General features: G+C 41.0%; 1 protein-coding gene across 1 annotated transcript in view; it reads right to left on the bottom strand.

The window, feature by feature from the left end:
- Positions 1 to 14,758: 14,758 nt before the first annotated feature.
- The window catches only part of LOC102856885 (erythrocyte band 7 integral membrane protein-like), a 41,806-nt gene continuing 32,513 nt past the window's right edge, over positions 14,759 to 24,051 (bottom strand). Inside the window, exons 5-7 of the mRNA XM_006890686.1 lie at positions 21,996 to 22,199; positions 20,709 to 20,843; positions 14,759 to 15,020 (exon numbers count right to left, since the gene is read on the bottom strand). Of these exons, the coding sequence (XP_006890748.1) occupies positions 14,826 to 15,020; positions 20,709 to 20,843; positions 21,996 to 22,199 (534 nt within the window). The 3' untranslated portion in view covers positions 14,759 to 14,825. The remainder of the gene's footprint in view (positions 15,021 to 20,708; positions 20,844 to 21,995; positions 22,200 to 24,051) is intronic.

The raw sequence follows: 24,051 nt of genomic DNA, 5'->3' as shown, positions 1-24,051 counted from the left end.
GTTCAAAAGCATCAGTTCTTATTCTGTCATCTTTCTTCATTGTCCAGCTCTCAGATGCATAGCAAGTGACTGAAAAGACTATGATCTGAATCAGGTGCACCTTAGCTCTCAAACTAACATCATTGTACCTCAATAATTTGGAGAGGTCCCTGACTGCAGACTTTCTTAGTGCAATACGTCTCCTGATCTCCTGGCTGTTGGTACCAACTGTACTGATTGTGGTTCCAAGTAAGGTGAAATATTTGGCAGTTAAAAAATCTTTTCTCCTGGTATCATGTTGTTGCTTATAGATCCAGCGGTGAGAATTTTTTCATAAGAACGTTTTCTTAACATTGAGATATAATTTATATTGGAGGCAACAGCAAGATAGAGTCCTCAATTAATCCAGGCAAATTCTCAGTCAATAGCCTGATATCACTAGTACAGGAAACTCTGTTCATGAAAAATGTTCACTGCTTTCTCTGTTTCTTGTGCTTTCATTTATTGTTGAGGTTCCCCAACTCAAGGGCTTTGGCCCTGGCTTTGGCCTGGCTCTGGGCTCTGGCCCAGTCTCCCTCCAGTCTGGTTAACTTCCTCTTTCACGTTGTTCTCACAGCTGTTGATGATGTTGAAGAAGTTGATATGCAGTTGTAGACCAGGGGCCCAGAGAAGCGAAGGGTGATGAGGGGAGTTAAGGAGGGTGAGTGGAGCTCAAAGATTCATTTTACTTACACATTCCTACCTGGCCGTGTGGTCAAGTCTAAGGCAATGGATAGAAAAGTCATTCTTGGGATATCTGGTGGCCTAGTGGCAAGAAGTTGCACTGCAATCCCAGAGGTACTCAGTTTGAATCCACCAGATGCTCTACTGGAGAAGGAGGGGCAATCTCCTCCTGTTCCAGTCAGATCTGATTTGACAGTACACACACACACAAATAAAAAAAAGACAAAACAAAAAAAACCCCAAACAAGCAGAAAAGTCAGTCTTAAAGATCCTAACACTACAGAAGCAATTGAAAATACTATGGTTGAGATTAGGCACACTACACTTTAGTCTTTAAATTGACATCCTTGCCCTTCATCACTTTTAATGAGTCCTTGACAGCAGTTTTTTCCAATGCAACATATCTTTTGATTTCATGACTGCTCTTGATCCACCATGATTATTGACTATGGATCCAAGTAAAATAAATTTGGAATGATAACTGATGTTAGGTGCCATCGAGTACAACTCACAGTGACCCTATGAACAACAGATCTGAACCCTGCCTGTCCTGTGCCATCCTCACAATCTCTAACACCATTAAGCCCATTGCTGAAGTTGCTGTGTCAATACACTGGCCAAAGGTCTTCCTCTCTTTCACCCTCCCTTCACCTTCCCAAGCATTGTGCCCTTTCCAACGAACAGCCTCTCCTAGCAACATGCCCAAAAGTGTGTGAGGTAAAGTCTATAGATCTTTGCCTCCAAGGAGCGCTCTGGATGAACCTGTAAGACTGCTGTTGTTGTTGATTGCCTTCGAGTCAAGGTCGACTCCTAGCGACTCTATGAACAAAATACCTGATGCCTTTCCATAGTTATCATTCTATAAGACTGTTGTTGTTGTTATGTGTCGTCGAGTCGCTTGCAACTCATAGCAACCCTATGTACAACAGCCCTAAACTCTGCTCTGTCCTGTGCCAATTGCACTGTCTCTGACACTCCCATCCCAATTATTCCAGTCACTGAATCAATCCACCTCATAGAGGGCCTTCCTCTCCTGCGCCGTCCCTCCACCCTCCCAAGCATGATGTCCCTCTCCAAGGACCTGTCTCTCCTCACAACATGTCCAAAGTATGTTAGATGGAGCCTCAGAATCCTTGCCTCCAAGGAGCAGCCTGGATTAACCCTCTCCAGGATGAATCTGTTTGTTTTCTTAGCAGTCCATGGTACCCTCAAGACTCTTCTCCAGCACCACAGCTCAAAGGCATCAATTCTTCTTCTATCCTTCCTAGTCATTGTCCAACTCTCTGATGCATAACAAGTGATTGCAAAGACATGGCCTGTATCAGACACACCTTAGTCTCCAGAGAGACACCATTGCTCTTGAGTACCTTGGAGAGGTCCCTAACAGCAGACTTTCCCATAGAATGAGCCTTTTAATTTCCTGGCTACTGGTGCTGAGAGTGTTGACTGTGGAGCCAAGCAGACTAAAGTTAACAATCTCAATCTCTTTACCATCCATCCAGATGCTGCCAATTGGCCCAGTGGTGAGAATCTTTGTCTTCTTGACATTGAGCCTCAATCCATACTGAAGGGTGCAGTCCTTGACCCTCTGTAGCAAGCGCTTTAGGTCCTTCTCAGTTTCAGCAAGCAGGGTTGTGTCATCTGCATAATGCAGATTGTTGATAGATCTTCCACCAATCCTGACGCCACACTTCTCCTCATAAAGCCCATCCTGGAATGGGAGACTCAGAAGAGACATAGCTGCTTTTCATTAGTCTGATATGGTGTATTTTATTTGGCCACCATCTTTGAGCAAGACACCATTGTTTTGTACTCTACCAGTCAAGATATTTTGTTACCATGCATGCTGCTCTTGATTTCTAAGGAGATTACATTTTAAGCAGGGCATCACCAAGTAATTGTCTCTATTCTAGGCACTCCCAGTTTTGCACATTCTGATCATCCTAATTCACCCTTATTTTGCTTCATTGGCCATAACTGAAATGGAAAGAGTCAATTAGAAGCCATAGATGAAATCTACTTTTGGCGGGGAGTACCTGTGTGAAAGGAAATAGGAAAGGAACTGGAGAAGCCTGGGAGAACCATCAGACAGAGCTGTGCGTCTGGCCCTGAATGAAAGAAAAGAGGGGAGCTGGGAGAAATGTCCTAAACTTCGCAATCTAGAAAGATTCAGCAGAACATTTTATTTTCTCCTTAAATTAAAAAAAAATTTCAGCCCAAATCAAAGTATTCTTGAACAAAAGTGAATCTGTCAATAAAGGAGCAACTTGGGTCTCCCTGCTAATGTCATGACAGGAAGAGGCCATGGGACACATGTGGAATGGGTTTCAAATCCAACAGCTGAAGTGTATTATATCCTCTGTGTAAAATTCTTTGAGGTACATTCTCATAGCTGCTGCACCCTTTGAATCTATCCCGAATCCCTACAAGTTTGTATCGGATTCTCTAACATTATTTGGCCAAATGCCCACTGCTGCTCTGGTGGCCTAGTGGTAAATGTAAGGTCGCCGAGGAAGGACAGAACCCAGTTCAGGCCAAGAAAAACAGTTTATTGAGGAGAAACTGTCCGGCTGGTTCTCAAGCAGAAGACCAGCCCCCACTAAAAGTTCCAGAGGGCTTTTATATTCTCTTACAAGGAACTTGGGGAAGGGGATGCTCACTGATGTTTTCTACAAGATAGGGAAGTGGGCTGGGGTCTCAGATGACTATTTCTGGGAAAGGGGGTAGGGTAGTTTTACATCCTTGGCAGAGAAAAAGCACAGCTGCTGCTTCCTGTGATTGGATCATTTCAGTAGCTGTTCTGGGAGAGGAAAGAAAGGGCTCTGCAGTCCTAGTAGTAAGAGTTGTGCTGCCAACCCAAAGGCCAAAACAGCCCTGCAAAACGTCAGAGGTCCTTATGAAGAGTCTCAAATACCTGTGCTGTATAGATCCAATTCAATAAAAGCTTTTAAAGTATTTGAATCACCAGTGGTTTGAATCCACTATCTGCTCCTCAGTCAGGTGGGCAATCCCCTCTCTGTGTGATTTATAGCCTCTGAAAACCCACTGGAGGGCCAGCTATGAGTTGATTCCAACTCTGTGGCATACAACCACAATAATAGCAACTACCTTCACAAGGGCTGTCCCTTGGGTCTTTAAAGAATCACAGGAACTAAATGCTCCACTTAGTCACCTGGACCTTGAATCTCTGATCATTCTTGTCATTGTTGCTGTGCTGTTGAGTTGGAACCAACTCTTTATAGGGTTTTGAGAAGTAGTAAACCATAGGTGGGTTCTTCTTGTTTTGGTTGAAGGGTGTGGACTATTTAGTTGTTTTTATTTCATTCCCAACCATGTGTGAGCTGCTGAATTTGCTGGATTTGTCTAACAATGAGGTGAGGCCTGGAAGCCTCTTGTTAGAGCCAATCAGGGCCTGGTGCAAGGACCCTGGGTATTTAAGTCAGTTGGGCCCTCGGGTCTGTGGCCCTTAGGGATGGGGTTAATTGTGTTTGGAATGAATATTCTTCTACGTGGTCTTGTACTGGTCTGTCAGTACAGGTTTGTCAATTTGCTGTACTGAGGTAACTTGGGGTTGGGATGATACTGAACGCTGAGCTGATACTGAATGTCATATGCCATAATGATTACCCTTGGTAGACAGTGTTTGGTAGAACTCTCAAATTAAGACAGGCTTGGAAGCTGGAGTGGCATCCACTTCCTAAACAACATGCCTCTTGAAACTATGAATTTAGAGAAATAGTTATAGAACAGGTTCAGGTCTTTTGTTCATAGGGTGGCTTTGAGTCATGCTCAACTCTAAGGCACTTAACAACAACAACAAATCATTATGGAGGAGATTGCCTAGCCTTTTCTCTGGGAAGTGCTGCTTCTTACCACTAGATCACCAGACAGTGTTAGATGTTATAAGGTCCCTCTTCTCTTGGGCATGTTCATACTTCTAAACATTTTTTTCTAGAGAGGTTCTAAACCGTTCCAAAGAACTGCTAGAACTCAGATATCATTTCCTTTCCTCCAACCTAATGGCTTATAACTTAGATTTCCCACCTTGTTAACAACACTTAGCCTCACCCAGGTTATAGAGTAAAACCTTCCAAGCAAATGACTGTAGAACAAAAGCTAGTCTTGAGGATTTACCTGTTGAGAAAGGGTGGGGAAGGTGTATTTACACTGTTATTTCCAAAGCTGCTGATCACCTGAATTACCCAGGGAGCTCTTTAAAAGTGCAATTTCCCCCAGGCCTGTGCCTCCAGAGATTCTGACTCATCACAGCCTTGATAAAGGATAGCTAAGAAGGAATTTTCCAAGTGATCAGGGGAATGGTGCAGGAGAGGGAAGTCGTCGTAGATACAGGGAGCAGCATACCTGCTGGAAAGCGGCGTACCTACCGGAAAGCAGAGAGGTCTGAGGGAGAAGAGTGCTCAGGAGCAGGCATCAGCCCAGCGTGGCTGGAGCAGAAGGAGGAATCCCATTGCTGGGCCTGGAATCTGGGAAGGGTCAGTTCTTGAAGGGCATTGAAGGCCACATGACTGGTTTAGAATTGATCCTGTAACTTTTTAAAAAAAATATATATCTTGTTGTTGTTGTTGTTATGTGCCGTCGAGTCGCCTGCGACTCATAGCGGGCCTATGTACAACAGCCCTAAACTCCGCTCTGTCATGTGCCAATCGCACTGTCTCTGACACTCCCATCCCAATTACCCCAGTCACTGAATCAATCCACCTCATAGAGGGCCTTCCTCTCCTGCGCCGTCCCTCCACCCTCCCAAGCATGATGTCCCTCTCTAAGGACCGGTCTCTCCTCACAACATGTCCAAAGTATGTTAGACGGAGCCTCAGAATCCTTGCCTCCAAGGAGCCACCCGGTTTAACCCTCTCCAGGACAAATCTGTAATGAAAATTTAGAGAGACTCTGGATTTCCATTCATTCATTGTTGCACTTTTCTCCCTGCCCACCCCTCCCCCAATTAGCTTTTCTTTCTGAAAAGTAAAATAAATAAATAAATAAATAAATAAATAATTCTTTCCTTGTTATTCAATCCCTCCCCCCAAGTCCACTCCACCATGCTACCATCATTCTGAACTCCAGTCACACAACAATATCTTGTAACTTTTGATCTTCTTGATCTCCAAGGTTACTTTCATAGCCAAAGCAATCAACTTGACATAAGCAAAGTCTTGGAACAAAAGCAGAATTTACCACTCCTAGTTCCTAGGACCTTCCTTGCAAGGGGCAGGTCGAGACCTGTCTTGACAAAGCCAGTTCACATACTGGAAGCCAGTGAGAGATAAAACTGCAGGTGAGACTTGCTTGTGAGTCTTTCATTTTAGTTTACACTGGTGTGAAAGAGGTGGCTGTGACCTTGAAGGGAGCTTTGCAGTGCTCTGTTGTTGTTGTTAAGTGCTGTCAGGTGGGAATAACTCACAGTGACCCTATGAAGAATAGATCTGAACCCTGTTCTATTCTGTGTCAACCTCACAATCTCTGACACATTCAAGCCCATTGCTTCAGTCACTGTCAATCCACGTGGTTGAGAATCTTCCTCTCCTTTGCTACCCCCTCACCTTTCCAAGCATGATGGCCCTCTCCAGTGAATAGCCTCTCCTAGCAACATGCCCAGAGTGTGGGAGATGACGCTTCACCATCCTTGCTGTGTGTTCTCACCATCTTCAACACTTCAACACTTTAGCCCACTGTTAGAGTCACGGTGTCAATCCATCTTTTTGTTTGTTTGTTTTTTTATGAAATTTTAATGAAAATTTATAGAATACTTAGGTTTCCATTCATTCATTGTTGCACAATTTCCTCCGCTCTTGCCCCCTGCCCCTGCCCCACAGCTATGCACCTTTTATTCTGGACTGTTGTCATGCAAATAATACCTAATCATATGTTTCTTTTAGACAGTCCTTTCCCTCATCTATTTAAATACAGTGTTCATTACTTATCCCCTCTTCTTAGTTTCCCCCCAACCCCCATATCAGTGCTATTTTATAACAGAGGCATTATGCAATATTTGTCCTTTTGTGACTGAGATATTTCACTCAGCATAATGTCCTCCAAGGTCACCCATTTTGTATAATATTTTATGAGTTCCTTTTTTTCATTTCTGCATAGTATTCCATTGTGTGATATACCACAGCTTCTCTATCCATTCATTTGTTGATGGACAGTTGAGTTGCTTCCATCTCTTTGCTATTGGGAACAACGCAGCAATAAACGAGTGTGCATATATCTGCTTGGGTGGCAGTTCTGGTTTCTTTAGGGTATATTCCCAATAGTGGAATTGCTGGGTCAAATGGCAGTTCTATTTCCAACTTTTTGAGAAAGCTCCATACTGCCTTCCAGAGTGGTTGCACCAGGGTCAGTCCATCTTGTTGAAGGTCTTCCTTGCTTATGATGACCCTCCACATTTCCAAGAATAATGTCCCTCTCCACAGAATGGCCCTCTTAACAACATGCTCAAAGTATACGAGACAGAGTTTCACCATCCTTGCCTCCAAAAAGCACTCTGACTTCAGTTTTTCTAGGACAGACCTGTTTGTTCTCTTGGTAGAATAATAATACTCTTCTGCAATACCACAACTCAAAGACATTGATTCTTGTGTCAATCTTATTCATTGTCTCAGAAGCTTCTGAGATGAGCCTAATTAAATTTTGGATAATTTAATTAATTATTTTTTAAGTTTAAATTTTAAATTAAGTTTTTTTTTTTGGGGGGTAAATTAAGTTTTGAGTAAATTTTGTTTTGTATTCTCTCTTTTTCCCCCCTCTGATGTGAGTCATGTTAGGGAGAGGTACTAAAAATGTTATGGTTCCAGGAAGAAGGAAGGGAGGTAAAAGGGATGCTGGGGCACATGATAAAAACAGTAATTACGAAGAGTAGTGGTTACTTGGGAATTCTGGTGGCCTAGTGGCAAGAAGTTGCACTGCAATCCTGGAAGCATGCAGTTCGAGGTCACCAGCTGCTCCGCTGGAGGATGGCAATTTCTTCCTGTGCGATTAACTACCTCTGAAAATCCACTGGAGAGCCAGCTATGGGTCGGTTCTGACTCTACAGTACACAACAACAACATATTTATGTCCTGTCAATTCTTATTCTTTTTCTCCTTCAAGTAAATGATAGTCTATTGGAGAGACTTTGAAAATTTACAGATACAAGGACAACATAAAATAGTATCACAATATACTAATGAGCAAGATGCGCCTGCTTCAAGCCATGATCTTCCAGTTGCTTTCTATATGTATGAAAGTTGGACAAAGAATAAGGATGATAGAAGAAGAATCCATGCCATTGAATTGTGGTGTTGGAAAAGAGCATCAGATAGCCCAGGGGCTGCCAAAAGAACAAACCTATTTTGGAGGAAGTGCAGCGAGAATGCTCTTGAGAGGCGAGGATGGTGAAACTTTGTCTCACTAACTTTGGGCATGTTGACAGGAGGGGCCAGTCCTCAGGGAAAAAAAATTGGAAAGGTATAAGGTCAGAGAGAGAGGAAGACCCTCAACAAGTTGGATTGACACAGTGACTGTAACATTGAACTCACAGGGTGAGTTTCAGATCAGTTGTTCATAAGATCTCTAGGAGTCACAGATGATTCCATGGTACCAGACGACAACAACTGGCAATCTGGAACAATCAGTGTCATGAAAATACGCTTTTTATTAATAAATATTATTGTTGTTGTTATGTACTGTAGAGTCAGAACCAACCTGTTGCTCATCCTCCAGTGGGTTTTCAGAGGCAGTTAATCACACGGGAGGAGATTGCCCATCCTTTTCCTGTCGAGCAGCTGGTGGCCTTGAATTGCCTGCCTTTGGGATTGTAGTGCAGCTTCTTGCCAGTAGGCCACCAGAGTTCCCTATTCATAAATATATAAACTAATTAATAACTTGGTTTTATAAAGGGGTGAAGATATTTCTATACTCCCAGTTTTGAAAGAATAACTACAAAAAATGATCATTTATACTACTTAGAAAAGAATTAATTTGAACACATTTATTATTTCTTTAAAATTGTTCCTGCTGATTCACAGCTTTCAATAAACAGAAGTTTATTTCACAGTGTTCAATAAACAGAAGTGAGCCTTAAGTTGCAAGGAACATTTGGTTTTCTCATGCAAGTCCTGAAGGAGAGGCCTGGCGTGCTGTCCTGAAGTAACCTCAGGAAGACTATCCACAAGAGCAGTGTCGAGAAGTCAGGTAATGTCACTGTCCCAGTAGGAGTAGACAGAGTGTACAAGCTGGTTGGTCAATGTCAAGGGAAGAGGGAAGAGTGCCTGATGGTGTTCTTGGTCCATTTTTCAAGTACCAAGTTGTTACTAGGTGCTGCCGAGTTACATACAACTCATAGTGACCACATGAACAATAGAACAGAACCCCGTCCTATCCTGTGCCATCTGCATCATCTCAGATACGTTTGAGCCCATTGCTGCAGTCACTGCATCACTCTCTAAGCATTATATCTCTTTCTAAGGAATAGCATCTCTTAGCAACATGTCCAAAGGGCAGAGCATTATCCTAAAATAGTAGAGCTAACTTTGCAATTTGGCCAATTTCCAAGCACCAAACCTTAAGGTCTCAGATCATTCAGTGCAGTCAATTCTTACCAGAATCTTTTAGTGAAGATTACCAACTGCTATGTTGTTGTGTACCATTAGGTTGAAACTGACCCATAGCTAACTCTTCAGTGGGTTTTCAGAGGCAGTTAATTGCACAGGAGGAGATTGCCCATCTTTCTCCCATGGAGTAGCCAATGACTTTGCACCACGTGACTTTGGGATTGCAGCACAACCTTTTGTCACTAGGCCACCAGAGCTCCCATTCCCAACTTCTATCTGGTGGCTAAATTTTTGGCTATTTCTAAAATTTCAATTTTGCCAGTGGTTTCAATCTCCTTTCTCATCATTCTCTTGGCTACAGAATGGATTGGAAAAGGTGGCATTTAATTAGCAAGGTGGATCCTTTAGGTAAATCTCCACCTCATCTGAGGCCCTAGTGCTGGAGACCAGCAGCATAGTAAGAGATCATCATCAATTACCCTCAAAGAATCTAGGGATTTTAGCACAACCTGGTTAACACCAACAATGGGAATTAGGTCTAGAAATGAAAGGTCTTTAAAGTACATTGTGCTTGGCATCAATACTGTGGTTCTCTTCGCCTTCTTTTTACTTCCTACTTTGAATTGGAAAAAAAATCTTATCTAGCTCCATGGTACTTCACGTTTTGGATAGACTTGGAGGTTACCTTCTAAAGTTGTCTGCAAATTTGCGCATGCACGCCACTATGCGCAATTTTCAAACACAAAACACATTCGCTTCCAACACCTTCTTAAAAGGCCTCCTGAGACCTCAACAGTGGAGCAGTTTCTTCATGTCACAGGCCAGGAAAAGGGTACGCTTTATGTTAGGTCACATTACAGCTTCAATAGGGGAGTGAGAAACACACAGCAGTGATTTTGGCAGTGATTTTCAGAGTGTGGTCTGTAGGATTACTGAGGTGTTTTAGTAATTTTACAAATATTTGATTAAAATGCCATTTTAAAGCAGAAGTAAAAATCACTTAGAAACAAAATGGAGAAATGAAATAAATGCAGATCCTCAAGACAAGTGTCTCCTACACTCTTTACATTTTTCCCCCCAAAACCAGCCTTGTTGCTCTCACTTCATAATAAGTACATTTTTTACATGCCAATGTAAGGATTTATAATGGTAAGTTAGTGTACAGTCCAGTTTGAAAAATGGAATCTGCTGGTGAGTAAGATTACTGAGTTCGCTGTTTGCTTGCTTAGTGACCTTGGACTAGCAAAACCTGAGATTGTTAGGATTCCATCATATATTTTAAAAGCCAAATTAAGCCAATACTTTGCCATGAAGTTCATTCTAAGGGAGCTCTGTTGTTGTTGCTACTGTTGTGTACTGTCCAGTCGACTACAACTTAGTACAACTCTATATGAATAATAGTTCTGAAATTGGATCTATCTCATTGTCTCTGACACACCTGCCTGTTGTTGACCGAGGGTAAAGTATATTAATAAGCATTAATAAAGAGACAGAACACCAGGAATGTGTAAGTAAAAAAAGTGGTAAAGCAGGAGAATAGTTCTCGAACAACTGCAGCACTGATCCCAGCTTCCCTGTACCTTTATTGAAAATTGCTAGGGAGCAAATCACAAAGATAATTCTGTGCAAATGAATCTAAGCTCTTTCTATTGAAAACCTTATGCTTGACTGAGGAGGGAGGGGTTAGCAAATACAAGAATCCTGTAAATGTGTAACCCCCTAAGTGCTTACCCCTGTAAACTTTTAAGATTTACCTTAGTGCTTCAGGGTGAATTCAAGCTTTTATCCATGCCTTCCTCATATCCTGATATAGCATTTGGTTTATTATAAATATTTAGTATGAAATTTGGCTTCCCACACCTGCCCCCATTGCCAGTGTCCCCATTGTCATGATGTTGTTATATGCCATTGAGTCACCTATGACTCAGTGACTATATGCACATTAGCTCCGAACTCTGCCCTATCCGGATCTCCATCTCTCGTCGTCTCCAACAGACCTAATCCCATTTTTTCAGTTAATGAATGAGTCAACCCATCTCATCCTAGGTCTTCCTTTTTTGCACTGTCCCTCTACCCTTCCAAGCATGACGTCCCTCTCCAAGAATTGGTCCCTCCTGGCCACATGCCCAAAGTATGTGAGACGGAGCCTCAAAATCCTTGCCTCTAGGAAGCAGCCTGATTTCACCTTCTCTAGGACAGAACTGTTTCTCTTGGCAGTCCACAGTATGTTTACCACACTTCTCCAGCACCACAGCTCAAAGGCATCAATTCTCTATCATCCTTACTCATTGTCTAGCTCTTGGATACATACAAAGTAATTGCGAAGACCATTGCCTGGATCATGTGCACCTTAGTCTCTTGCCTTTTAGCACTCTGGAGAGGTCCCTGACATATTTCTCTAATGCAATCCATCTTTTGATTTCCTGTTGATGCCAAGAATGTTGATTGTGGAACTGAGCATCCACAGAGGGGTCAGCTATCAGTCAGAACTGAATCGATGGCAATGGGTGAGTGACTTAATAAGTACAGAGTGGAACTGCCCCATAGGGTGTCTAAGGCTGAAAATCTTTATAAGTCTTCCAAGTCTTTCTCCTGGGGAAGAAGCTGGTGTGTTCAAACTGCTAACCTTTTGGTTAGTAACTAAGCACTTAACTCTGTGCCATCAGGGCTCCTTAATATATCTTGGTAAGTCTCATGAAATCAAAGATGCATATAGCATCCTGTTCTTCTCAAGCTCAGGATGATTTTGTGACTATAAACACCTCATTTATTCCATCTGTGCTGAACTTCAGCCTAGATCAGACAGCTTAACACTAAAGTTAGGGCCTGCTTGGGCAGAGAAGTTCCATTAATTAAAAGAATGCTTAGCTTTAAAGTAATTTATGATGTGCATATCAGTCATAATTTATGACTGGTGGTGGTGTGTATATTGAAGCATTGGTGGCAGCAGAGAACACACAAAACTACATTTAAACACCTTGGCTTTGGCAACAGAAACATCTGGCTTTGCATCTCAGTTCTACTGTTTACCAACTACATGACTTTGACCAAATTTTAACCTCACAACCTTAGTGTCCTCAGCTGTAAAATGATGATGATCAAAGTATCTACTTTGTTGAGCTTTTTGAGAATATAATTTAATATATGTAGAATAGAAGTGCTTGAGCACAAGGTTAGATACCTACCAGATGCCAGGTATTAATTCAGGATGAGTCTTTAAAGGTTATAAAAACCTATTGGCTTCATATCGTTGATTTCACTACTTATCAGTAAAGGGTTGCTATCAGTTGATTTTATTCCAATTGACACAGTGTATGCTGGAATAGAGCATATTCCTGGGTTATTAGCTAAATTATAGCAAGGAGAGGGTTACTCTCTCTCTAGTCTGGAAGAAGACAGAAGGAAGAAGCAAAGCCAGCCAAGGCTTCCAGGGTGTATGAAGCTCAAATTCCCCTGGGAAAGTGAACAGACAGAGGTTCCAAGGGAACTTGGCATGGGGGATGATGGATGGGTGTTGTGGCCTCTCTCCACCCTTCCTCTGGACAGAGAACACACAGAGGAGCCAAAGATTGGAGAACACGATGTACCACATCTGAAAATGAAGTGCATACACACACTAAATGCAGGCAAGAACCGAGCCTCACTCAAAGAAAATTAGTAAAAGTACATACATTTTTATTTGATGTATGTCATTGGAAGGGAAGGACGCCTGGGGAGAAACAAACCTAAATAACTTGTATTAACACTCTTCATCCTAAAGCCCATTCTATTCTTCCTTCCTCTCAAGCAATTTCAACTTACTGGGCTATAGGCAGGAAGGTAAAGGTGGCTTGGTATTTAGAGATACAGAAACTCAAGGAACCAAAAGCATTGTTCTGTTGTGTTTGAGTAGAACTTTACAGTCAGGATATGGAGTTGTTTTGGGGTCTTCAGTAGGCAAGAAATACCTCACAAAAATGGAGCACGTCATCATTTAAAATTCAAAATAGAAATGCATATGCAACTTGACTTCTAAGGCAAAATGTTCCATATGCCTTTAACAAATTCTGGTTATCTGAAACGAGTGTAGTTCAAGCTTTCTAAAATAAACTTATGAGTGGAGTATGGACAAAAGAGACACTCAAAGGCTGGGAATTGACAATGAGTGATCCAGGTAAGGACGGATCTGGCTCTGGTTAAGGAAGCCACTATTATTGGGCTTCTCTAGTGAGTGTAAAGCCTAGAGGAAGTGTGACAAATGTCACCACCAGCCAGCCTTCCGGGCCAGAAGGAAGAATGCTAGGCTACTCATATGCAGGCATTTACAAAATGGAAGCTGCTTTGTAATGTCACAGCCTAAGAAACAGCAATCCAGAAAAGTTGGCCACCTCTTCCTCCTTCAGCAACAATGTACATGTTAGAAAGACTTGACAGGCAAATAGATTGAAATTTGAAAAAGAAAATGTATAAATTTATATAGGTATCCAACGTTGGATAGCATTTGCCTAAGGTAATCTGGCATTACAATGTCCAATATATTGTGAATTCCTTATATGACTTAATTAGTTGGTAATTTTAACTATGCACAATAGTTAAAAATATTGCAAACAGTAAAACAGGATGGTTTTCTGAAGATATTAAAAAGTATTAATTCTTAGGCTATTCCAATGGGTATATATAAAGAATTGCTTATCGAAATTTGAGAAAATTTTATTTAAAAATAAAAACTATTTAAAACTTGATATATGAAAATAGGTGAGAGAGAGAAACAAGTACTTTTAAGGTTAAGTTTTTAGCTGGTTTGAAAGGCAGGCCACAGTGGAATCATTTACTCAAAAAGGAGGCTAAAAAAGTTTAAAAAAAATTAAAAAAGAAACATACCAACATTATCTTACAAATATCTTTATAATGGCAAGTTTGAAGAACTTTGATGGGTTAAGGTAAATTTTTTTTTTTAACTCTTTACCATTTCATCTAAGGCTGATAGATTCAGGCAGAAAATGCCCAGTTTTGATTAAGGATTATTGTGAAACATGGTTTGAGTTCAAAAAGTAAATGGACATTAAGGATACTTCCTTCAATTAAGGTTCCCTGGAAGTAAGGCACAAGTGGCCCAGAGAAGCTGGTCGCAGACAAGGTGGTTGCTTTCTGGATGCAGATAAGGAGGCATTTATCCAGCTGGGTATCAGGCAATGGTTACAGGCCCTGCTCATGCCTTTGGCCTGGATGCTCATAGAAGATCACAGAGAATGATCATAGAGAAAATCCAATGGAAGCCAAAGAAGAGGATTTAATCTACCACATAATGACCTAAAAATAAGAACTGCAAAATATTTTAAAGAGTAAAATATGCCTTATATCAACCACCAATCTATTTCTTCTCTCAGTATTCACAAGTGAAAAATTCTTCCATCTGTTTTAATAATCACTACACACTCTAAGAACACCAAATTCAAGATATGAAATAGGAAAGGGAGAGAGAAAACTCAAGTTTCCCTACTCTTCTCTCTGTTTATGGGTCAAAAGCTAATTTGGTCCTCTACATCATTCCTTCATAAGGGAAATTCTTATTTCCACCTTGGCCTATGTGACTCAATGTTTTGCCCCCACAATGCCTTGCAGCATGTCTATGGGCAGAGGGAAGACAATTGTGGAGTTTTTCTCAGCAGCAATGGTGGTCAGTGTCTGAAGGTATCGCAGCTGAAGGGCTGCAGGAGATTCCGTGATGACAATAGAAGCTTCTTTGAGAGCTCTGGAGGCATTCATTTCTCCCTCAGCAGCAATCACCTGTGGAGCAACAGAGGAGAGAAATTGGAGAAAGCTGCATAGCGTAGGCATAGCACAGCAATTTTCGATCTATGAGATGTGTACTTCAGGTGGAACTTTGTTTGCTTCTGCTCTTTTCCCTAAATGTGATTTATCTAAGTGAGTACGTAAAGTCCAGATAATCTCTTCTATTATGATCCTTCTCCCACTTCTCAGGATACCAAATAAAAAAGCAATCCAAAATAAGTGCTGAGAAAGGGAGTGACTCTGATGATTGGGTACAAATCCTTTTGTAAGTTATCTAGATTTTCAATTCTTTGATTTCAAAGAACGAGATCTTATTGAATGTAAAACTAAACGATCTTTAAAATATTTCTTGATGAAAGATTATTGAAATAGACCATATACCAGTTATTATTCTCAGAACATTGCATGATATCAAGCGGAAATTTCCATTTCCATCTATTTATAAGGGAACTCTTTGCTTTGGGTAAGTCTGCTGTTAAGAGACCTCACCAAAGTACTGAGGAGCAAGTCTTGAGACTAAGGTGCACCTGATCCAGGCCATAGTCTTTGCAATTATTTGCTACACATCAGAAAGCTGGTCAATGACCAGGGAGGATAGAAGGAGAACTGAGCTGTGGTTCTGGAGAAAAGTATTGAATATACCATGAACTGCTAGGAGAACAAACAAGTTCGTCCTAGAGAGGGTAAGGCCAGACTGCTCCTTGGAGGCAAGGATTCTGAAGCTTCATGTGACATACTTTGAACATGTTGCAAGGAGGGACAAGTCCTTGGAGAGGTAGTCATGCTTGGGAGGGTAGAGGGATAGTGCAAGAGAGGAAGAACCTTTATGAGACGGATAGATTCAGTGGCTGAGGTAATGGAGGTAGGTGTGTCAGAGACAATAAGATTGGCACAGGATAGGGCAGGGTTTAGGACTGTTGTATATAGGGTCACTATGAGTTGCAGGCGACTTGATGCACACAACAACAACAACATTAGGGAACTCTAGTGGCCTAGTTAGTTGACTAAGGAGTTAGTTGTGCAGGCAGTTTGAATCCACAAGCTGATCTGCAGGAGAAAAATGGCCAATTTCTTGTGGAATTCAAAGCCTCTGAAAACCTGTTAACCTGCTGGAGGGTCAGCCATGAGTCAGTTTCGATAAGGGTGTTCTGGTTGTTTTTTTTTTTTTAAGTTTGTAAAGAAATAAGGGGGGAAAAAACCCCACCCACCAAACAAACCCCACCACCCCAAATTAAACCAAAGCGTTTCCATCACCACCGAGTTCATCCCCACTTATGGCGACCCTACATGGCAGTCAGAGCTGTCCCAGGAGCATTCCATTCTTGTCATTTTTATGGAAGCAAGTTGCCACCTTTTTCTCACATGCCGTAGCTAAGGAAAGGGCTACAGGACATGGCCATTACTGAGAGAAAGAACTCCACTTAGAAGATCAAAAAGCCTTCATTAATGAAGGCAAACTTCTTCCCGAGAAGGAAAAAGTACCATATATGCTCAAAGAGAACAAGGGCCTGTACCGTCAGGCAAGCAGTGCAGAGCGGGCAACAATAACCCCCTGGCACGAGAACAACAGGCTCTGATTTCTTTTCCATGTCCTCTCAGATGTCCAATTAGGCACTTTCTTATCTGGTCATGGACCAACTGCAAAGGTACCTCACCTCACCCTACTAATCAATACACAATCTCTTGACTGGGAAGCCAGACCTACCAGCTGGGCACACAATTTGTTAACAGAAAAGCTGCTCTGAGCAAGCTGTCAAAGATGTGAAAACACCAACTGACTCTGTCTAAATATAGGTCAAGTGGATGCTGTTGAAAGGATTTTAGAGAGAAAAGCAAACGACTCGAGGGCATATGAGGGTTCTGCCAAATGTGCGGTAAGCCCACATCAATCAACAATACTTACATTTACACACCTTCATTTTTGGTTAGTATCAATACCACACCTTCATTTTCAATCAGGCGTTTTTAGGTATATGATAATGCACTCATGTCAGCTTTTCTCCTTCTGCAGACCATACAGGCCACACAGAGGGAAGAACAGGAAAAGGTTGATCTTTTACATTTTGAACAATGTCCATTCAGTTAATGGAAGACTAGGTTTAACGAGCTTTGGTGGTACTGTGTGTTATGTATTGTGTTGCTAATCAAAAGGTCAGTGGTTCAAGTCCACCAGCTGTTCTTTGGGAGAAAGATGGGAAGACTCCTTCTGCAATGATTTACAGCCTCAGAAACCCATTGGAGTGTCGCTGTGTATCAGAATAAATTCAATGACAGTGGACTTAGGTTTAGAAATAGAATTTTGAAAGTACCTGCTAGGCATTTTTCTGAGAATATGAAAAGGAAATAAAGAATAATACAAAGGCAAAAGATGGCCTATTTCAAGTTACTAAGAGCTGGTCTAAAAAAACCTTAATTCTTGGAAGAATCTGTCTTCTTTTGTGAATGACTTCTTTTAATCAGTATTATATTTGTGAACATTTACATGTAGACTGTTCATTCTCCTTAATGTACAGTATTCCCGTACATGAACAGACCACACTTTATCTATCCATTCAACCAGCTGTGAACATGTGAGTAATTTCCAATTTGAGGTAGTTATAAAGTGCTGCTATAATGATTTGAATACATGTCTTATGACTGCGGTCCCATTAGATTTTTAGGAGTGGAATTACTAGCTCATAACATATTCAGCTTTATAATCATTGTTGGACAGTTCTCAACATGGTTGTATTAATTAATATTCTTATTAGCAGAGTTCCTCCATCACCCACAATTGGATTTTTCTGGTTGTTTTCTTTAAAAATATATCATTTATGTATGCAGGTATGTCCGACATGCTAGTGGGTGTCTCCTGTGGGATCTGTTTGTGACCTGAATTTACATTTCCCTGATGGCCAGTGAAACTGATGAGTTTTTCCTCTGAAGTCTCTTCATCTGTAGGCTCTTCCACTATATCTCTCTTTTTCTTTGTAATTATTTGTTGAAGAAACCACGACTCCTAGTTTTCATGGACACATAAAAAACAAAGCATAAGCTTTACGTGTGTTGCAGGATTATGTAGCTTCAATGTTTCTGTGAGCTGACTTTTACCTTGAAGACACTCAGCCACTACTGTGCTCGTCAATGAGACTTTCTCGACTAGCCTTTGGAGTCTCATTCTGAAGAGCACGATCATCGAGAATTCCAAGGCTGGCTTTACCGCTTCTTGTCATTATCAATGGTAGACAGGAACTTTCTTTCCATGGTGGTGAGAATTCCCGGAAATCACTTCTTCTTTTTTAAATTATTGCATAAATTAATCTACTTTTTACAGGTTGGAGATTTTTCAAATGGTAGAGCCATCTACTGGTCTTCCAGTACTGAGGTCTTTGATGACAGGCTTGACCATGACAGAGGTGGTGGTATGGGTCTTGGCACCACCAGCCTCTGTTTACATGCAGGAACCACACTGCTTGATCCCTAAAACTCACCTATTTATTTTGGCTCTGGCAAAGAAGAAGTCAGTGTATTTAGCGTGTTGTTGGATTTCTTCATCTTATTCCAAAGGCATATGCCGTAACAGGCTCCATATTTACCAGTAATCCTGACCTTCTTGGTGTAGTGGCCATATTGCCACAAATTAGCTCCATGTCCAGAGAGCTGACTTTACTTTTTTCACCCGCATAGCAGAATGGCAAACAAGCTTCGTGTTGAGTGCTAAGTCTAACAGATGGTTGTTAAGAGAAGTACCATAGAAGGGATCTGAGTCTAAGCCCAGTGGAAAACAGAGCGAGGGCTAATTATTGGCATGGGACTAAGAGGGCGGAGCGTCAGCATCTGCGAGGGGTAGGTATTTGTTACCTTAGGAAGATAATCTCTAAGGACCCTTTGGCTCTGATGTTCTACATCACTTATGTATGTAAATTCTATTATTCAATACGGTTTAGAAATATAGCTTTTGGTTAATTATATATTCTCAGTAAAAGCAATCTTTAATTTAAAAAAGAAACAGATTCTACTAGGACATATTTGATGACATTATCATAAATAGAATTCAATCTTCTAAATCTGATGAAAGGAGTTCTGGTGGTCTAGTGGTAAGGAGTTGTGCTGCCAACCCAAAGGCACTTGGTTTGAATCCAGCAGGTTCTCTGTGGGAGAAAGATGACAATCTCTTCCCATGTGATTTACTGCTTCTGAAAACCCACTGAAGCGCCAGTCATGGGTTGGTTCCAATTCAACTGTACATAACAACAACAAAGTGACACTTTTGGTTTTGATAGAAGGCACTTGAGGGTTTTACATTATCACCAGATCATCATAAGCATCAATCGCCATATTAAAGAAGCCTAAAAATCATTATTAATAGAAATTCTGGAGGGAGCTCACATAAATGAGCTCATGGCCAATCCGTCACAAGTAGAACAGTCAATAAGCACCACCCACTACTACTTTCTAACAACAAAAATAAGGAGTTGCTTTACTTCTGCATTTTGGAAAATGTATCAAATCCATAGCAACTCCTCCTATGAAAACTGCCCTGCTCCCCCAACCGCATTCACAGGCATGGGGCATGAGGTTGTGGAATCTTATCAGTGTCTGAATTTTGCCCTTTGACCAAAGCTGGACCAGAGAGGATTTTTCATTGGTGAATGTGGGATCAAAGCCAGTCCGTGTCCTCTAGTGTTCACTTAGGGAAGACATGTAGACTTTGGCACCTGACTCCACAATGAGCTACATACAACAAGATGTAGCTCCATAAATGAATGGTTGGCTCTTTGAGACTTGACTTTTTTCTGCTTCCAACACTGGTAAGATCTGACTACTTTCTGCCCTCAGCTTGGTGAGAGAGTACTGTATCCTTATGTATTAACTTCTCAATAGATTGGGTTTTTTGTAAACAAATATTTAGGTTAACAAACATTTCCTCAGTACAGTGGTTATGCCATCCATACAAGGTTAAGGCAAAGACAAGAACTGTGATGAAAATAAAGAGGAAAAAAATAGCACGTGTTACAGCAAGAGGGTGAAGGAGAGTAAGAGGAAACTGGAAGAGGAGTCAGAGAGAAAAAAGGGAGGATGATAAAGACAAAAACAAGCAAGGAATGAAAGAAAAATGATGAGATGAGCTCGTCTAGTTGCTTTAAAGCCAGAACTTTTAATATGTCACCTAATAAGGAACGGTGGGAATAAATTATGGAACAAGCAGTCAGGAAGGACGGATGCAAATATATGAACTATACTCCCCGTGAGATAAACTGCATAAAGCACTGATACTAAATGCAAAAATTAAGGTACAGAACATGTGTACAGTATGACTCTACTTCTATAAAAGAAACAATGGCTCAACCCATTGCCCTTCAGTTGGAATAACTCCTATCTGACCCTCCAGTGGGTTTTCAGAGGCTGTAAACTGCAGAAAATGAAATGGGCCACCTTTTTCCTGTGGAGCAGCTGGTGGATTCAAACTGCCTGCCTTTAGGCTGGCAGCACAACTTCTTACCCATTCAGCCACCAGAGCTCCCCAGAAAGCCAAATAATCCAACAACTGTTAAAAGTGGTGGGCTCTGGGGAGACAGGATATAAAGTGATAAGAGAGGTTCTCAATTAACATTATTATTTGCAATAAGCATGTCTTACCTTTGTAATTTCAAAAGAAAACTCAGCAAGAAAAACAAACTGAGAAGAAAAAAAAAAGGTTACCTTGGCTCGGGCCTCCCGGGACGCCTCTGCCTCCGCAGCCATAGCTCTCTGGAGCTGCACAGGGAGTTTCACGTCCTTAATTTCTACACGCTCCACCTTTATTCCCCAGTCATCAGTGGCATCATCCAGGGTAGACTGTTAGAAAGAGAGAAGGTAAGTTACAATTGTTCAGTCCCAGTCCAGAGGCCTGCACTAGCTGTATTTAATGGTATTTGGAGCAGATAAGGTGCTTGGGGAGAGTTAGAGAAATAACATTTATCCTGGAGGAGAAAAAGGTTCCCTGAGTAGTGCAAAAACTCATTCAACTGTTAACTGAAGGGCTGCAGGTTTGAATCCACCCAGAAACTCCTTAGCAGAAAGGCCTGGTGACATATTTTTTTAAACTCTGTTGAACACAATTCTACTCTGAAACATATATCAATTTCATGGGAACTTGGAGGGTGGAAAAATTAGAAAAACAGTGAAGTAAAGCCTGGAGACTAGAGAACTGAGCCTGGTTCTGTCACTAATAGGCTAATATAAAAATTGCAAACTTCCTCAAAAAGGGCAAGATGATATTTATTTATGAGTCTGTTATTTTTTTGTTTGTTTGTGGTCTGATTATATATAAGCAGCCATAGACAATACATAAACAAATTGGATATGTTCCAATAAAACTTAATCTAGGAAAACAGGTGGCCAACTCACAGGACATAGTTTGTCAATCCCTGAGCTAGTGTGATTCTGTGTGAGCCATATTATTATTTTCTGCTTCAACTTCCTCCCTTTAGAATGGCAGAAATAAAATTGTTCCATCTACTTGTAAGGTGTTTGTGGGTACGAAAAAAGACCAGAGATTGTATCTTTAGTGAAGTCTACGCACAAATGATAAGAGTTCATATTTATAGTCCTTTATCTGTTTTCAACAGGCTAGGTTTAACTCAACATCTGTTATTCAGTTAAGAATGAAAAGAGTAAGAGTCACAAGGGAATAGAATAAAGCCTTAACAATACCGGCACAATCTATTTTAAACAGCATCCGATTAGGCTTGAGAAAATGTTAATACTAATTCTGGGGAGGGGTAGTAACAGTGGAGGGAATAAAAATAAAAATACATGCATCTGAAGTGTTGTTAACCCATGAGATACTAGTGTGAAAACATCTCCTTGTAGCAAATTTGGGGAAACCTTCGCTATGAAAACAAAAAGGCCAGTGATCCCTCAACTTGATTTAATAGCAGATTCTCAGACAACCACTGACCCCTGTGCTTCACTTTTCAACTTGCAGAGAACAGCAGCGCTCCTCACCTGCATGTTGTGTGCAATTTCTTCTCTGTCAGAAAGGATCTGAGAAAGGTTCTTGGTGCCCAGAACATTCCGAAGAGTAGTTTGTGCCAAAAGACGGGTAGCTGAGTCAGCATTGGTGATATTTGCCACGGCCAGGGTTGCATTCTGAACACGGTAATAGACCACTCCGTCCACGCTAATGGTCACGGAGTCCTTGGTGAGGATCTACAAGACAAAGAAGCAATTTTACTTCTGTCAACGACCTTTTTCTTTAATACAATGGTAAGAAATGCTATTCTGTAGAGCATCTAAAGACCCCAAGTGATTTCCTTTAGCAAGACATTAGGAAGCTAATTCTATCTTTAAATTTTAATAGAATACATTAATTCATTCAAACATTCAACAAATATTAGTTCAGAGTTCCTGTACTAGGTACCAGGGTATTAGGCTTGAAAAGAGTTAGTTACTATGAAGGAGCTGGAGGACTCAATGGAGGTTTTAAAAGGCAAGGGGCATGCAATTGCGAGTGGTAGAGGGGATACCTGTGAACTGAGACTTGAAGAAAGAAAATTTTTTTTCAGTGTGGGAAATGAGAGAAGAGTATTCTAGACAGAGGTCTCTCACACCCGTGTGCCATCTTATATTCGATGAACCACAAGTAGGGCAGTACTATTGGAACAACAAGTACATGGGAATGGTTTTACAGGGCAAGTTCAAGGAAAAAAAAACATATTTACAACAAGGGAAAAATACTGTATAGTTTTGTTTTGAACTTAAAAGGTGTGGGTGTGAGAGGCTCTAGGAAAACAATAATTAACTGCTCTGGGACTCAGTGTCCTTATCTGTAAATCAGAGATTAATATTATTATTTGCCTTAGAAAATGACAGCTAGAATTAATGAATTAATATATCTAGTCCTTATCTGTAAATCAGAGATTAATAATACTATTTGCCTTAGAAAATGACAGCTAGAATTAATGAATTAATATATCTAGGTGCATAGAACAGGGTCTGGTTCATGATAAGCTCGGCAGGGCAGATTTTAAGATCACTATTTTGTTATCTTTCTTGTTGTTTCCCATCCATTCTCTATACTTATGTCACAGTGATCTTTTAATATTTTGATCTTAATTTCAGTAATCCGGGGTTAAAATGCACTCTGATGACTCCCTACCGCCTTCCAGATAAATCCTTAGTGTAGCAGGCAGTATTTAAGACATCTGGCCCTGTGATGCTACTCTGGCTTCATTTTCCCCCCTCCCTCATGCCCACACAGCATACACATGTCCACGCCCCCAGCCTTCACACAGCTCTCTCAGGCAAGAGGTCCTCTCTTCTCTCTCATACACTGTTACTCATCCTCAAAGACATAACTCTCAGTTGTCTGCTTCTCTGTGAAACTTCCCTGACACATCCAGAAGTTGAATATTTATCCTTTTTTGCAGAGTCCGCACACTGTACTTTACGTTTATTTACATGTCTTCTCTACTAGACTATGTGAGGACAGGGAATGTGTAATGTAAGTTTGTATACGAAGCACCGGCAGAATGCTTGACACACAGTGATGTCAGGTGGTCAATAAACAGGAAAGGAGTTGAAGTAAGAGATGGTCCTAGGAAAGCAGCCCTGCTACTACAGTGGTAAACACTTGGTTGTTATAGAAAGGTCAGTAGCTTGAACCTATCAGCTTGTTCTGGGTTAAAGTGCTGTCAATCTGCTTCTACAAAAATTACAGCTATGAATATCCTACGAGGCAGTTTGACCTGATGGCAGTGGGTTTTCTGGTTTTGTTTTAGCAATTCTAGGAATGTACAAATTGGTAAAGAACAATAGAATGAGTTAGGAAGTCTGAATTGTGGTTCCTGGTTTGCCTGAACCTCCCCAAACAACCTCAATAAAAGCTTTTAGACTGTTTGACCAGGAGACTCTGCATTGTGAGATGGGGCTAAAATACCGCCTGAGTCAATACAATTTCTGCCAAGGTTAAATAAGATATTTGTGAATATCTTTTAAGAAACCAACAATGTTATTATGTGGCTGATCAACACTGTCAGGCATGAAAGCAGTTAATTTCTTT

This window comes from Elephantulus edwardii, unplaced genomic scaffold (assembly GCF_000299155.1).
Source record: "Elephantulus edwardii isolate Elephantulus edwardi_28Jun2011 unplaced genomic scaffold, EleEdw1.0 scaffold00092, whole genome shotgun sequence".
Lineage (NCBI taxonomy): Eukaryota > Metazoa > Chordata > Mammalia > Macroscelidea > Macroscelididae > Elephantulus > Elephantulus edwardii.
The sequence above is the reverse complement of the archived record's forward strand: the minus strand, read 5'-3'. Positions and strand labels throughout refer to the sequence as shown.